The 13,332-nt window shown below is 52.0% G+C and overlaps 2 protein-coding genes across 6 annotated transcripts in view; one reads left to right on the plus strand and one right to left on the minus strand.

Annotated features, from left to right (window-relative positions):
- Positions 1-3,063: 3,063 nt before the first annotated feature.
- Positions 3,064-7,581, minus strand: LOC101078239 (ras-related protein Rab-5A). The gene is made up of 6 exons (XM_003965695.3): positions 7,444-7,581; positions 6,087-6,328; positions 5,656-5,807; positions 5,338-5,460; positions 5,178-5,271; positions 3,064-4,354 (listed from the first exon to the last, which is right to left on the minus strand). The coding sequence occupies exons 2-6, from the start codon at positions 6,250-6,252 to the stop codon at positions 4,239-4,241; spliced, it is 651 nt and encodes a 216-aa protein (XP_003965744.1). The 5' UTR covers positions 6,253-6,328; positions 7,444-7,581; the 3' UTR covers positions 3,064-4,238.
- A 144-nt stretch (positions 7,582-7,725) lies between these two features.
- The window catches only part of efhb (EF-hand domain family, member B), a 6,343-nt gene continuing 736 nt past the window's right edge, over positions 7,726-13,332 (plus strand). Inside the window, exons 1-11 of one of the 5 annotated variants that reach the window (XM_029838944.1) lie at positions 8,193-8,443; positions 8,534-8,654; positions 8,998-9,074; positions 9,175-9,304; positions 9,456-9,539; positions 9,617-9,675; positions 9,755-9,891; positions 11,625-11,832; positions 12,416-12,613; positions 12,844-13,025; positions 13,319-13,332. The exon at positions 13,319-13,332 is cut by the window's right edge and continues 76 nt beyond it. In XM_029838944.1, coding sequence (XP_029694804.1) covers positions 9,044-9,074; positions 9,175-9,304; positions 9,456-9,539; positions 9,617-9,675; positions 9,755-9,891; positions 11,625-11,832; positions 12,416-12,613; positions 12,844-13,025; positions 13,319-13,332 — 1,043 coding nt within the window. In that variant the 5' untranslated portion in view covers positions 8,193-8,443; positions 8,534-8,654; positions 8,998-9,043. Of the gene's footprint in view, positions 8,167-8,192; positions 8,444-8,533; positions 8,655-8,674; positions 9,075-9,148; positions 9,305-9,455; positions 9,540-9,616; positions 9,676-9,754; positions 9,892-11,624; positions 11,833-12,415; positions 12,614-12,843; positions 13,026-13,318 lie in introns of those variants that run through there. The other 4 variants (XM_029838943.1, XM_011605136.2, XM_011605135.2 and 1 more) reach the window with 4 other exon arrangements.

Raw genomic sequence — 13,332 nt, forward strand, 5'->3', positions numbered from 1 at the left:
TCTGCAGCTCTGAGGAGATGATTAGTAACTTTCAGACAGGGTTCCTCTGCAGGGGCCCCGGCAGCAGAGCCAGCAACACCTGAGAGATGAAGGGAAGGTCAGGACCTTCTAGCTGATGGCCTTGTGAACGGACAGAACCTGTTATTAGAGGACAAACAGAGCAGAACTGCCCGAGACCAAGTGTTCTCCCAGGCTGGACGGCTGAAGAAGTTCAACACGTCTGACAGATGCTGCGATCACCTGATTCATTCATTTGTGAGGCAGCCGCCAGGATCTCAGTGCTTCCTGTTGTGACAGAGATTCACACCCTTTATTCCTGCCCCGTTGATCACCTCTGTAGACGCTATTAACCTGCTGGCCTTCTGACCCAGCTTCTGTCACGTTTAACGTGAGGTTCTGCTGGTTCAGCAGACATAGAGAACCTCTGCAGTTTGTCACTTTGCTAGATTTCCTTCTCTGCCGATGGAAGACCCGAGGAACCCGACTCACAGCGGTCCCTGACAGAGCTCCCAGCATGCCCAGGCAGGTCCAGGCGGCCCCGGTGGCAAAGGTTCCAATCAGCATCTGGTCCGTTAAGAGGTTTTTCCCTCAGCTGGAGGCTCAGTCGTAGAAAAGAAGGTCTCTCCAGGGCAGCCATCAGTCTCAAACACCGTTCTGTCTGCTCCTCTGACAGCACACCTGCATTAAAAGCCTGCTGGTTTTACTGGCCTGTTTTTACAGGATGCTTTTAGACTCCACTAATGACAGATGGACGCTTAACTGGCGAGGAGGTTCACAGAGGAGTCACCGGCCGGCTCGCCGGTCCTGCGCCCCCTACAGGCCGCGTTGAAGGCGACGCTTCATGCGGAGGTCACCGCATCACCGCTCATCACGCCTGTCCATAATCATCCATTACCGGGTCGTTTATCAGGGGTCCGAGCACACGTCAGTCACGTTAGCGGCAGGCTGTAAACACGCAGGCAGGGCGCGGCCGCCGGCGTGCAGGCGCTTTTGTGAGGGGCCATAAATTTCAAGGACAGCAAAGGAGGATTCATGACAGCGCTAGGCTCATCTATCATCAGAGGCTCGAGGCTCGACCCCGAGACAAAAACACATCCCAGCCAAAGTATGTCGCCCAGCAGGAGAGCAGCAGAGCGTCCTGGAGCTCTGCAAGAATGGGAAATAAAGCTTAAAGACTGGTTTTGATCTGCTGCTCAGGAGCTTGTTTTAGCTAGTTTGGATGGTGGAGCGCTGTGATGTTGACTCATGTCGCTCTTAAGCATGCATCGGGCTACGATCTGCTGGCTGAAGCAGGAGAAAAGTGTGTTTCTGAACGCAAAACGCAACCATGCAACAGATAATCACCATAATAAAGTCTGTCTGGTGGATAAGTCGATGACAACCCAGCAGATACGATCAGTTTCCACCAAAATACGACACCACCGAAGCTGCAACCAGTTCAGGCCTTCAGGACTTGTTGGGCTGATCTTTAAATGATCCCGACAGGCTGAAACGCTTCCTGCACGTCATTGGCGTGATCAGTGAGGGATGCTCGTCGACGTAGAGCAGAGCAGCACACCTCAGGCCTGTAGCAGACATCGGTGGTGCCTGAGCCAGATTAGCGCTAACATTTAAAAGCAGAGCAGAAGTCGACGCACAGTGTGTGGGACAGACGGGAAAGGCCAGAACGCGGCTGGGAACGAGAGAACACGCAACGCCGATGTGACCTAAATGAGTGTTTTGACCTTTCTGGGTTGCTGTAGCTGCTGCGTAGAAGCCGGTGACTTAATCAGGGATTCACAGAGCAAAATGAGTGAAGAAGAGGAGAAGAATTTACCACAAGATCCCATCTGCAGGAACCCTGAGGCAGCTCGGCCCGAAGCTGAATCGATTGTCTTGTTTACATTCACACAGCAAGTCGAATGAGCCATTATTACTTTAAGCATTTGTCTTTAAACGAGTTGATGGTCCAGCTTCTGTTAACTGAGCAGATCATCTCCAGAGCTGTGAGCTCCCACGTTTGAGGTCTGCAACACAACCCAACCTCCGGGGTTCACGGGCAGCTATTGCACGGACCTTTGATGTAAACAAGAATGGCCGCAGTGAGATACAGGAGGTCTGCTGCGCTCCGTCACCATGGTAACCCGTTCTTCGTCACCTTGCAGCTGGTGGACCAAGTGCAGAATCAGGAGATCAACAGTAAAGTTCTGCCATCAGGAGAGGATCAGATCACAGCTGTCCACGATTGTTTCCATCCAGCAGAGTAACAGCTGTCATGAGCCGTTGCCGTGGTGACAACCCATGGTAAACAGTGAGGGCTGGGACAGATGAAAGTGTGGAGATCGCAGCAGGTCTGTGTGAAGGTCCACACGTTTCTGCCTTTGTGATTGATTAGCGACTCATTGCTTAATGTCGGTTTATTCTTTTTTGTGTGTTTTCAGTGTTTTTGATTCCAAAATAAACGTTGATAATGATGATGATGGTGATGATAGATATGACTTTAATCTGAATAAATGTGAGGTGAATTCAGGGTCTGATGGCGGTGCAGTGCTGCCCCCACCTGGCGACACGGTGAACTGCTGCCTGCTGACAACCTGTTGAAAGAGTGAGACACGAGCAGTTTCTGGAGAACTTCAGTCAGGCGGCGTGGACACGACGAGACACCGTGACACTGTGACGTGCATGTCAGCTGGAAGCCCAGTTTGTCCTGACAGCAAACAGGCTGGACTTGGTCCCTTCCCGGACCAGAGTAACATCAGTCTCTGTTGGACTGGAACAAAGATTCTCCCACCTTCACCTTTGTCACTAACCCATTTAGAGCGTCAGACCGGCGATGTTTGTGGCCAGTTTCCTTCAGAAACCTGAAGGAAACCATTAACAAATGATCGGGTCAATCCCGCAGGGACGGACTTACTGGTATCCTCCCAGTATCTACCGATCCTGGTGAGTTTCTGTGGGATTGGACAGTGGCTTAGTTGAACTTCTTGATTATATGAGGCTAATTTCAAATAACTTGAAGCCACCTTCATATCTGATGATATACGTTCTTCCTTGTGGTGCCACCGACAGATGGGAGTCCAGGAGTCATACCAGAGACCTCTTTATTGAATTAATTAAGTCATAATCAGACACTAAAACTGATCAGCCCGTCACTAGTAACGCTGTTTTACATCATTAAAATTCAATGAGCTGGAAGAGACCACCAGTAAAGTTAATAATGCTACCTGCTTCTAGCCGGAGGTTAGCAAGTCCATTACAGTGGGTCATATAAAACCTGGGGGCAGCCATGAACTCAAACATGAACACTGTGCGACGTGATGAAGGTTCATTCAAACATGAGCGTGGATAACTGCTGAGAAGAGAGAGGGACTGTTAATAACACTACACACACCTACACACACCACCAATGCTTTACATCTGACCTCTCCGGGACAAGGCCAAGGAGGAGGGCTTCAAAAGGAAGAGCAGACCTATAGTGAACGGTACACTTGTTCAGAATCTATACAAGAACCTGTGGAGCTCAGGAGCTGTGCAAGCTACGCTAAAAGAGAAGACGACCACGACATGGCACCCGCCACCATTAGACTTCCTGTTCCATAGACACGGTTGATGGTAATAATCATCGTTTGCCTGCTGACTTGTGGAGTCTTAAAAGCAAAGCGCTGTCGCCCCCCCCTTCCCCGACACACACACACACACGCACACACACACACACCATCTGGGTCTCAAGGGTTCAGCAGGCCAGATCTGGAACCTGGGTGGACTTTCTTAAAAAGGCTCAGACACATTTGCTGATCGTCGCGTTTAAATCGGGCAGCAGCTTTTCTCCTTCGGGGGGGGCTGACGAAGACGTCGGGTGGGTCGTCTCGGAGATCCGGTCGGGTTCTGACTGAGCCCCCGTTGGCCTGAAGCTCACCTTCTCATCAGTAGACTACACACAACACAGCCGCACCTCTGCAGACCTCTCACTCACCTTCTAAAACAGGGTTTGGGAAATAAAAAGGGGGGGGTTTTAGGCGTCGTAGTGATACATGCATCCATTATACAAGTCTTAAAAAAATACAATAAAAAGAATATGAACAAAAAGGTATTAGAAATGCAGCTATACAGAGTCTTTTAGCCGTTTCCAGGGGAGTGAGGTTGACAGGAAGTTCTGACATTAGGGAGCCGACGAGCCCGATGTCTAGATGTAGTTCAGCTGAGGAGGAGACAGAAGGAGGGGTGCACGTGTGGGGGGGGGGTGAGGAGCAGGAGCCGGATCAGTTATTGCAGCAGGTGCGGCTGGTCGGCTGAGCCGTCTCTGTCAAGTCCACTCCCCGATTCCGCCCGCTGTTGGCGCCGGCCGCCTGAGGCTCGTTCTTGGGTAGTTTCTTTGCTGCGGTGAAACAAGCAAACATCAGGATCCAGAGCAGCTCGGCTTTGACCGCTAGGTCAACGTCCACGGTTAACTTTGGTCACCCGCCCGCCGGTGGTGAGACCGCTTTCACAACCACGTCCACGGAAAAGGGAAAACGCAGGAGATGGCTGCGTTGTTACAGCACCAACATGGACAAGTTAACCTCCATGTTCAGTGTCCCTCAATCAAGGAGGCAGACGGACAGACAGAGAGACAGAGGTGATGCTGAGGACAGCTCGTGTCTTTACCGGGTCACCGCTGACCAGAGGGGAAGCGATTCAGCCCTCACACATACGTGACTTAAATCTATCCATAAATTCAGAGGGGTTAAAGTGTGTCTGCGACACACAACCTCACAGTCCTGGGTGTGTGTTCAGATTACTCACACACCAGAGATGTCAGGCACACGTGTGTCCTGACTACTGGGAAATTCAGATCCTGACAGAGACCACGCCCATTGATCGAGACCACTCCCATTGTCGGTGAGGCCACGCCCATGATCGCTGAGGCCACACCCACCGAGTGCCAGAATCTTGACACTTCTGAACAACAGTGACAGAACGCTCCAAGGAGGCCGATTTAATCAGATTAGGGTGGCGCAGCTCTTCGTCTCTGCTGATCAGGTTCTCTCTGTCTGTCTCTGTTCTCCCTGCCCTCCGTCACGCTGATCTTTGGAGACCGATGCGGCCGCAGTAGAGCGGCTCAAACCACCGAGTCATGAACTGATTTTAATTCATTTCCAGCCAGTATTGATTCGTACTCATCCCTGCTGAGCCCACCCTAACCCACCCGCCCAGCTTACCGATGGCCATGAAGATCTCGTTGACATTCATAGAGGTCTTGGCTGACGTTTCCATGAAGAGTAAGCTGTTGTCATCTGCGTACGACTGTGCATCCTGCAGGAGGAGACGTCATTAGTGGCCACGGTTGAACCTGGAGAGTGACTCCGGAGGTGACCCTACCTGGAAGTCCAGCGCTCTCTTGTTGGCCAGGTCCGCCTTGTTCCCTGCCAGAGCTATTACGATGTTGGGGCTGGCTTGTCTCTGAAGCTCTTTGACCCAGTTCTTCGCCCGCACGAACGACTCCTGCCAAACCAAGAACCATCACGCTGCGACCCACTGATCAATAACAATGAGATCCTCATGCATGTGTGTGTGTGTGTGAGGAGGAGGAGGATTAACCATCCTCTATGCTATGTGTTGTCCAGGTATTATCAGCCCCTACTCTCACCCAAGCCCTGACATCATTGGTTGGGGGGGTCAGCTGTATCCAGGACTCACCTCATTGGTTATATCATACACCACTATGGCTGCCTGAGCACCTCTGTAGTACATGGGAGCCAGACTGTGGTAGCGCTCCTGACCAGCGGTGTCCCAGATCTCAAATTTGACTGTTGTGTCATCCAGACAGACGGTCTGAGTCAGGAAGGCAGCTGTGGACACAAGAGCAGGGCTCTGAGTGAAACCGTGCGCAAATACAGGTGGAACACCAACAACATGTTTTCCAGAGTGAAGAGAGCATGAAGAGAGCAAGCAGGAACCGTCTTTCGCTTCATTTCATTGATCTGGGCCTGCTCACGGGGCTCAAACCAGCCGACAACGTGCTCACAAGGGACCTGGACCACTTCCCAACATCTGGGTGTGGCGCTGCTGTGTTAGTCGCGTCACCTGCAGGCTTTTACGGAGAAGAGGTCAACAGTGGAGACACAAACCTCCGATGGTGCTCTCCTGGAATTCATGGAACTGTCCCTTCACAAAACGAAGCACAAGACTCGACTTCCCCACAGCCGACTCTCCTAAGAGGACAAGTTTGAACTGGCAGATCTTGTTGCCTGCGTTCGGCCCGTTGGGTCGCGTAGCTCCGCCTCTTCCGGCCATGTCCCGCTACCCAGTCGGTCCTCTACAGGTGACTTACTGGAAAGCAAAACAAAAGAAAAGCAAACCCCAAAATGACCTAAACAGGAGAAAGAGAACAGGACAAAGGTTACAGTCACATTCAAACGCAGGTGCATCACAGATAGACCCTGAACCAGATGACAGGAAGAATATTGGCTTCACAGCTCCTGCCGACTCGGCGCAAATGTCACCAGAAAAACGTCATTCCCTTGTGGAACAGCCGTTGGGTGGTCTCAGAACTACCTGAGCAGGTGCAGCCTGCAGCATTCCAACACAAGCCTGACCAAAAGATGCACGGCTCCATTTTCTTCCTGAGAGAAACAGACTACCGTGTCCCACCGTTCCCTTTGGGAAGGCGGTCAGCGTTCTCCTGCAGTTCCTGGTGGGAACAGTCACCGTGGGAGGTGAAATGTATCATTAGAAACTCCGAACCTGCTGTTCTGAAGGTGAATGAGGCCACCAGGAGGGATTAGCAGGTTCCAATGTTGGGACACCGATGGTTTCCTGTCAGACGAGCTGACGTGAAACCCCAAGGTTTACCCTCTTAGAACCAGCACTTTTATCACCCCTGCTCACCAAACACATGTCACCAGGCCAACAATAATTACCGTCAACTCACGTTGCGTCACAGATACTCGCGTTAACCTTTTTCTGTTGTTGACTGAGTGAGTTAGCAAAGAAATACCAGCCAGCATTAGCAACATGCTACCTGCTTGCTCCCGTTAGCCCTAAAAAAGCCCAGACAGCCGATTATTCCACTGCGGGGAATAAGATCCCACCCGGGTTGTTGTCGTAAACACCAACCGCGCAGTTACCAGTTGCGAAACCGGTGTTACGTTGCTGAGGTTCGGCTCGGGCACTTTTGGGTGTGTACAGCCTGTCACATCCAGCTAACCCTAACTGCGCGGCACTAAAACCAAGAATCGGCCTTATAGTTGAGTGGATAAGAGAACGATGAGCATCTCGGTGGCGTAAAAACGGACGAACAATGACGTGTAAATGGAATTAAACGTCCTTTCTGCTGTGTCTGCCGGTGGAGGCTAACGAGCGGGGCCTGTCGCTCCTGGCTAAACAACACTAGCTAGCTCGCAGGCTAACGCAGGGAGCGTTCCCTTGTTGCGAGGAGCCCGTCCAGAGTCCTCAAGCTGGCTAAAACTAAGCACAAGCACTCACCGCAAACAACCAGCTTGCTTAATATGGCTGTCTTCTCCAGGATAATGCTGGCGGCTCTGCCCAGTGGACCGACTACTTTTTGGCCGCTGCCGGTGCGGGTAGAGTTCATAAAGCTGGCGCTGCTTCTCTCCCTCTTCCAACTTCCCTTTTTGGCCGCTGATGACAGATGAGCTCCGACCGCGGAGCCGATCCCACCGCTAACATCGGCTTTATTGAGCCCTTTCAGGGGGACTTTCATCACACAGCCCCGGGATATACCTGCGGGTCTAAAACACCTCCAAAAGCAGATTAATGACATGGTTTTTTTTCCTTAGGCGAATGCGGTTTTCCTCAACTTTTGTGTGCCCAAGACACAGAGTTTATGGTGATTTAGGACGGTACAATCGAGTTTATGGGCGCCGCATTTGAAATACGTGTCGGGATCGATCTCAGATCTGTCGAGAGAATCAAGTCCAAGAGATCTTTATTTAATTTATTATTATTATTTTCATGTCGTTGCCAGAAACGTGTTTGCCACTTCGCTGAGTAATTGCTCCAATAAAACGACCGAAACACATTTTTATTTGTTCATTTCTGCCATTTCCGGTGCCAGTTCGCGAATGAGACGACTGCTGTTGCCGGGCAACGGGACTCAAACCAATGCGTCACTTGTTTCTCGGGGCTGGTTTATTTCTAGTAATCTGAAACTAACAAGAACTCCTCAAACTATCGGGAATCCCAGAGGTGAGTCACCTAAATTCTATAAGAGTGTGTGCGTGAGCGTGCGTGTGTGTGTGTGCGTGTGTGTGTGTTGCTGGAGGACCAGTGAGCTCCAGAGGAGAGGCAGCTTTGTGACCCAGCGATGTGCTCCAGAATCTTTTGCCAATCATCAGATTTCATGGCGTCCAAACGTCGTGGCGTGACGTCCAAACGTCTCGTCCCTCCACTGTATGCGGCTGAAGGGACGCGGTCTGTCCCCGTCTTGTCAGCCGGGGCGTCCCCCGGGGTCATGATGGAAAGTGTGAGTGGACACTGTTGGACACAGTGTCTGATGGAAGAAGATCCAGGTTCTTTATCCACCATTCAAACAATCTTCACTCTTCTGACCCAGCCTCTAACGTCTTGATGACATCACACAATGGACACAAAGACCTCCTGAAGGGGACCTGTAGCCTTCAGAGTCCAACTCCCTACTCTTCCTGTCTCTAGGACCAGTGGGACACAGGTCAAAGGTTAAGACAACCTGTGTTTTAACTGGTTTCCAGTATGCTTACTGTGTTTCCACAGCAGCCACAGTTGGGTCTTAATTACATTCACAGGTGCATCACATGCTTGAAATCTCCTCACACGTTGGACAGGGGACAAATGAAGGTGTCCTGTCCATTTTTAAACGATCCATGTTGGACTTCGCATGTTGGATTGAATTTTTTCCCCCCTGTTGTTTCAACGTAAACAAAAGAAAGAAACAGAACCCCGACTGGTCACATGACCAGCATCACCTCACCTGCGTGCTGCAGCAGCGACAGGTGAGACTGGTCTCATAAGTGTCCTCACAATCCTGGTTCTAATCTGCAGAGCGACCCGGTCTGAGCTCATCGAAGAGGCAACGGCAGCAGAAGACATGGACGGGAAACCCGAGGACACTCGCGCACGTAAGCGCGACAATCTTGACGTTTTTGTGTGTTCTGTGCTGGTCTATTTGTTTGGGTTTTCGGCCATTTTGAAGGGATCGGATGTGAATGAATCCTCCAGGTGAGCAGGCTGACAGGAAGCTCCGCTGGGCTCCCACCAACACACCCAGCAGGTCTGGGAAGCACACGCCCCATTTCCACGATGGTCGGAATGTGGCCAGGACGCTCCGGTGGCTGGGCGAGACAGAGAGGTACGCTCCACGTCAGTGTCACTCAGACTTTCATGGAGGTCCAAAGCACCACAGACTACTAGGTAGTCGAGAGAAGGTCCTCAGTAGCATAGCAATGTTGTTTGAATATAAAAACACCGCGTCTGTTCAGGGCCTTTGTTGTTCTTTGAAGGTTTTCCGGTAGGGATCCTGTTTGGAGGAGATCTGGAAGTAGAGACCGTTTGGCTGTGCAGCTGGGAGTGAAGGACACCAACCAGTGAGCTTCTGCCTGCTTGTCCAGCTCAGCCTGTGTTTGCCTCCGTCCTCCGTCTCTCATTCATCCTGTCTTTCCAGGAATAAAGACACATTTCCAGCGGAGCACTCGTGTGGAAATCCCTCTCCAAATAAATATGGTAGGTGGGTCCTCACGGCTGCTGCAGACCTGTGTTAGCATGGGTTCGGGCACGTCTCAGCTGTCCATGTCCTGCACAGGTCACGCTGAGCCTGCAGAGTGGGACGGGTCCAGAGACAGGCGGCGCCGGCCGTTCCATTCACTGCAGAACCGGCTGAAGATGGCCAACTTCTCCAGGTTCAGCTCGCTGCTGCAGGCGTTCACACACTATGACAGGGTGGGAACCGTCTCATCTCCCTGGACACATTTAGACATTTGTCGTCTGTCCTTCAGGCAGCCATTGTCCTCGGTCACCCTCTGGTGGAAGGAGAAGCTCCTTCACCCTCAAACTCCCTCCTGCTGATGGCCAGCTGGGTAGAGAAGGAGGAGGACAGTCAGAGGACAGTCAGAGGACAGTCAGAGGACAGTCAGAGGACAGACGTCAATCGTGCAAATACATTACCTGAAACAATCTGTCAGTGTAGGAGCTGAGCTGGTCAGTGGGTCAGAGGTCAGCAGGTTAGTGCACAGCTATGAAGAGCTGAGCAGGTCAGTGGGGTCAGAGGTCAGCAGGTTAGTGCACAGCTATGAAGAGCTGAGCAGGTCAGTGGGGTCAGAGGTCAGCAGGTTAGTGCACAGCTATGAAGAGCTGGGCGGGTCAGTGGGGTCAGAGGTCAGTGCACAGCTATAAAGAGCTAAGCGGGTCAGTGGGGTCAGAGGTCAGCAGGTTAGTGCACAGCTATGAAGAGCTGAGCAGGTTAGTGGGGTCAGAGGTCAGTGCACAGCTATAAAGAGCTGAGCAGGTCAGTGGGGTCAGAGGTCAGCAGGTTAGTGCACAGCTATGAAGAGCTGAGCGGGTCAGTGGGGTCAGAGGTCAGTACACAGCTATAAAGAGCTGAGCGGGTCAGAGGTCAGTACACAGCTATAAAGAGCTGAGCAGGTCAGTGGGTCAGAGGTCAGCAGGTTAGTGCACAGCTATGAAGAGCTGAGCGGGTCAGTGGGGTCAGAGGTCAGCAGGTTAGTGCACAGCTGTGAAGAGCTGAGCGGGTCAGTGGGGTCAGAGGTCAGCAGGTTAGCGCGCCTTTCTGGGGTTTGTCGACAGTATTACCTGAGTTTAGGTTGCGGGTTTTCCGACTGAGATGGTTTGGATACGTCTGAAGGAGGGACACAGTGGTAGAAGATAAAATAGAACAAGCTGAGCGTCACTATTGCTGTATGGATAAAGAGGAGCGAGATGTTCTGACTGGTCCTCACTGACCATGAGGTCAGGAGAACAGTCCTTTGAACCCTGACCAACATTAATCGCTCATTTGACCTAACTCATTAAAGCACACTCTGAAGCCGGTGACTCTTCCTCCGTCTCCAGCTGGACCAGAATCCCTCGACCCAGCTTGTTCCAGGGACACTCACAAGACTTCCTGCTAGTCTCACTACATTAGCTTCCTCTCTGCCACAGCATCGATTCAAGGATTTACGACGTGCTTTTAGGTCGGCTAATGGGCTAGCGCCATTCTAGTCCACGTGCTCCTTCATGATCATTAAGTTCTGATGTCCGGGGACTTTTCTCAGTGTCTTTGTCTTTAAAGTAGTCCTGAAAACGTACCCGCTGAGATACAGTCATGATTCGTACGGTCCTGTTAGCTTCATCCTGCACTTGGACCACTGCCCTCTAGTGGTGGTTTGGAGCCATCGGCTGCTCTTCTCACTCAGTTCTGTAGATATTTAGATCATCTAAAGGTTCCAGCAAACCTTCAGATCTGTCCTGCTTTTGTCCCCCACTTCCATGAAAACAACCTTTGAAGCTGGACTGATGAGGTTAAGAGGTTCTGTTCCTGTCCTCTTCGGTGGTCCAGCCCTCTCTGTCCACTCTGTCCATGTCCTCTAACCAGTTTAGCTCAAGTGTGGAACCAAACGTGTTTTCTATTATTATGGAATCATCAGCTCTTCTAATTTTGTCTTAATTCCTCCCAGAAAGGACAAGGATTTATTGACAAGGAGGACCTGCAGGCGGTGTGCCATCAGTTCCAGCTGCACGTCAGCGGATCGGTTCTGGACGACCTGATGGACTACTGTGACACTGACGGAGACGGACTCATCAACTTTGTGGAGTTTGCTAATTTCCTCAGCTGGAAGGACATGATGCCCATCAACAGCCAGGAGGCGCGCGCTCTGACCAGAGGTCGGTGAGATGGAGGAGCCACAGATTAGTCAGAACTTCATCCACTCTGATGAAGTTCTGACCCCTGAACCGTCTCTGACTGTAAATGTGTTGCTGGGAAAAGAACTCTCTCCTTCGGCTTAAAACAGGTCAGCTGGACTTTTCATGAAGACGTCTCTCCTCTTAACCCAGAGGCCTCTTCATCTCTAAACTGACTGGGGGGAATCCGATTCCCATGTCCCCTGAGGACCCTTCTGGTCCCCTGAGGATCCTCCTGGTCCCCTGAGGACCCTCCTGGTCAGAGTCATTGGTGGCCCACAGATAGAGCTGGGATGGCTTCTTTCTTGTGAGATGACCATTGTTGTCTTCAGAGGAGTGTCCCTCATCCTGCTGGTGTAAGTGGACGGGTCCTGTCCTGAGGGGCGGGCTCTCCTATGTTGGGAGCGTGTGTCTGCTCATCGACTGTCACTTTTGGTCACAGATGTCTGAGCAAGAGAACGTTCAAGAACTTCAGTATTGTTCACATGACTCAGTGAAGATTTTAGGGGAGGGTTTGATGTGGACTTTGAACATGGAAGACATCCTGTTTCCTTTGTCTTCGCAGAGCGTCCGAGCAGCACAGCTTCAGCCGACCGAGAAGAACCTCAGCCTCCTCCTGGCCAGGCCCTGGTTAAACCTGAAGACCTGGAGCCCGTTAACCCAGCAGGCTCGCTCAAATCTGTCAGGACGCTCGTGAAGCAGCAGGCGGACCCAGACCAGTTCAGGACCATGTCTTCTGTCATCGGACTCAGGGGCGAGTCGCGTAAGTAACGAGCCGAGCTGATCTGTGACCACCACGGGTCAAAGATCTCACGGTGCCACCTGCAGGAGGTGCTGCACGTCGTGTGTGTCCAGCACCTACTGGGCCGTCCTGAGAAGATCTCAACACCTGCTGGGCTGAACGAGAGCTGCAGTTGAAAACAAGCTGCTCTGCTGGAGATCTTTCCTTCTCAGCTCTCCTTCAGGTTCTTCTCTCCTGATAACTCCCCACAGACAGCTGCACCTACGGGGTTCCAACCGTTCGCACCGACCTCCCAGTCCCCCGTGTCAAGAGGGTGGGCGACTCCACCAACTACGGCGACGCGGCCACGGCTTCGGAGCTCCTCCGCCCGTCGGTTTATGACCTTTACGGTGTCGATGAGGAGCAGCTTCTGTGTCCTCGCAGCAGGAAGGAGGTAGAGTTGCTCCTGGCGTCTGGTCTCTCCCTGGCTGTTACCCACCGGTCTCTCTCTCCTGCGTCTCGGTGTCTCTCGCCCTCCGTGATGGTGGCGCCTCTCAGCTCCGTGTCCCAGCAGAAGGACCTTCAACCTTGTGACCTTGTGTCACCTTTGAGATCATTGGTTGTTGACCCCGGGATGAGAGCGAGGCACCGGGCCAGGCAGCAGCGCTGGAGACACGTTTACTGGATCAGCACCTTCTCTAAGGCACCAGAACTCTGGTCTTTATTCTTGTTTCTGCTCCTTCACAGTTGAGCCAGATCTT

Source organism: Takifugu rubripes, chromosome 7 (assembly GCF_901000725.2).
Source record: "Takifugu rubripes chromosome 7, fTakRub1.2, whole genome shotgun sequence".
In the NCBI taxonomy this organism is placed as follows: Eukaryota; Metazoa; Chordata; class Actinopteri; order Tetraodontiformes; family Tetraodontidae; genus Takifugu; species Takifugu rubripes.

Excerpts from the sequence above, each read along its gene's own strand:
- LOC101078239 (XM_003965695.3), bottom strand. The coding sequence starts at position 6,252 with ATGGCCGGAAGAGGCGGAGCTACGCGACCCAACGGGCCGAACGCAGGC. Across the intron at positions 5,461-5,655 it reads TGTATGATATAACCAATGAG|GAGTCGTTCGTGCGGGCGAA; the intron begins GTGAGTCCTGGA and ends TTGGTTTGGCAG. Across the intron at positions 5,272-5,337 it reads AGAGAGCGCTGGACTTCCAG|GATGCACAGTCGTACGCAGA; the intron begins GTAGGGTCACCT and ends CTCCTCCTGCAG.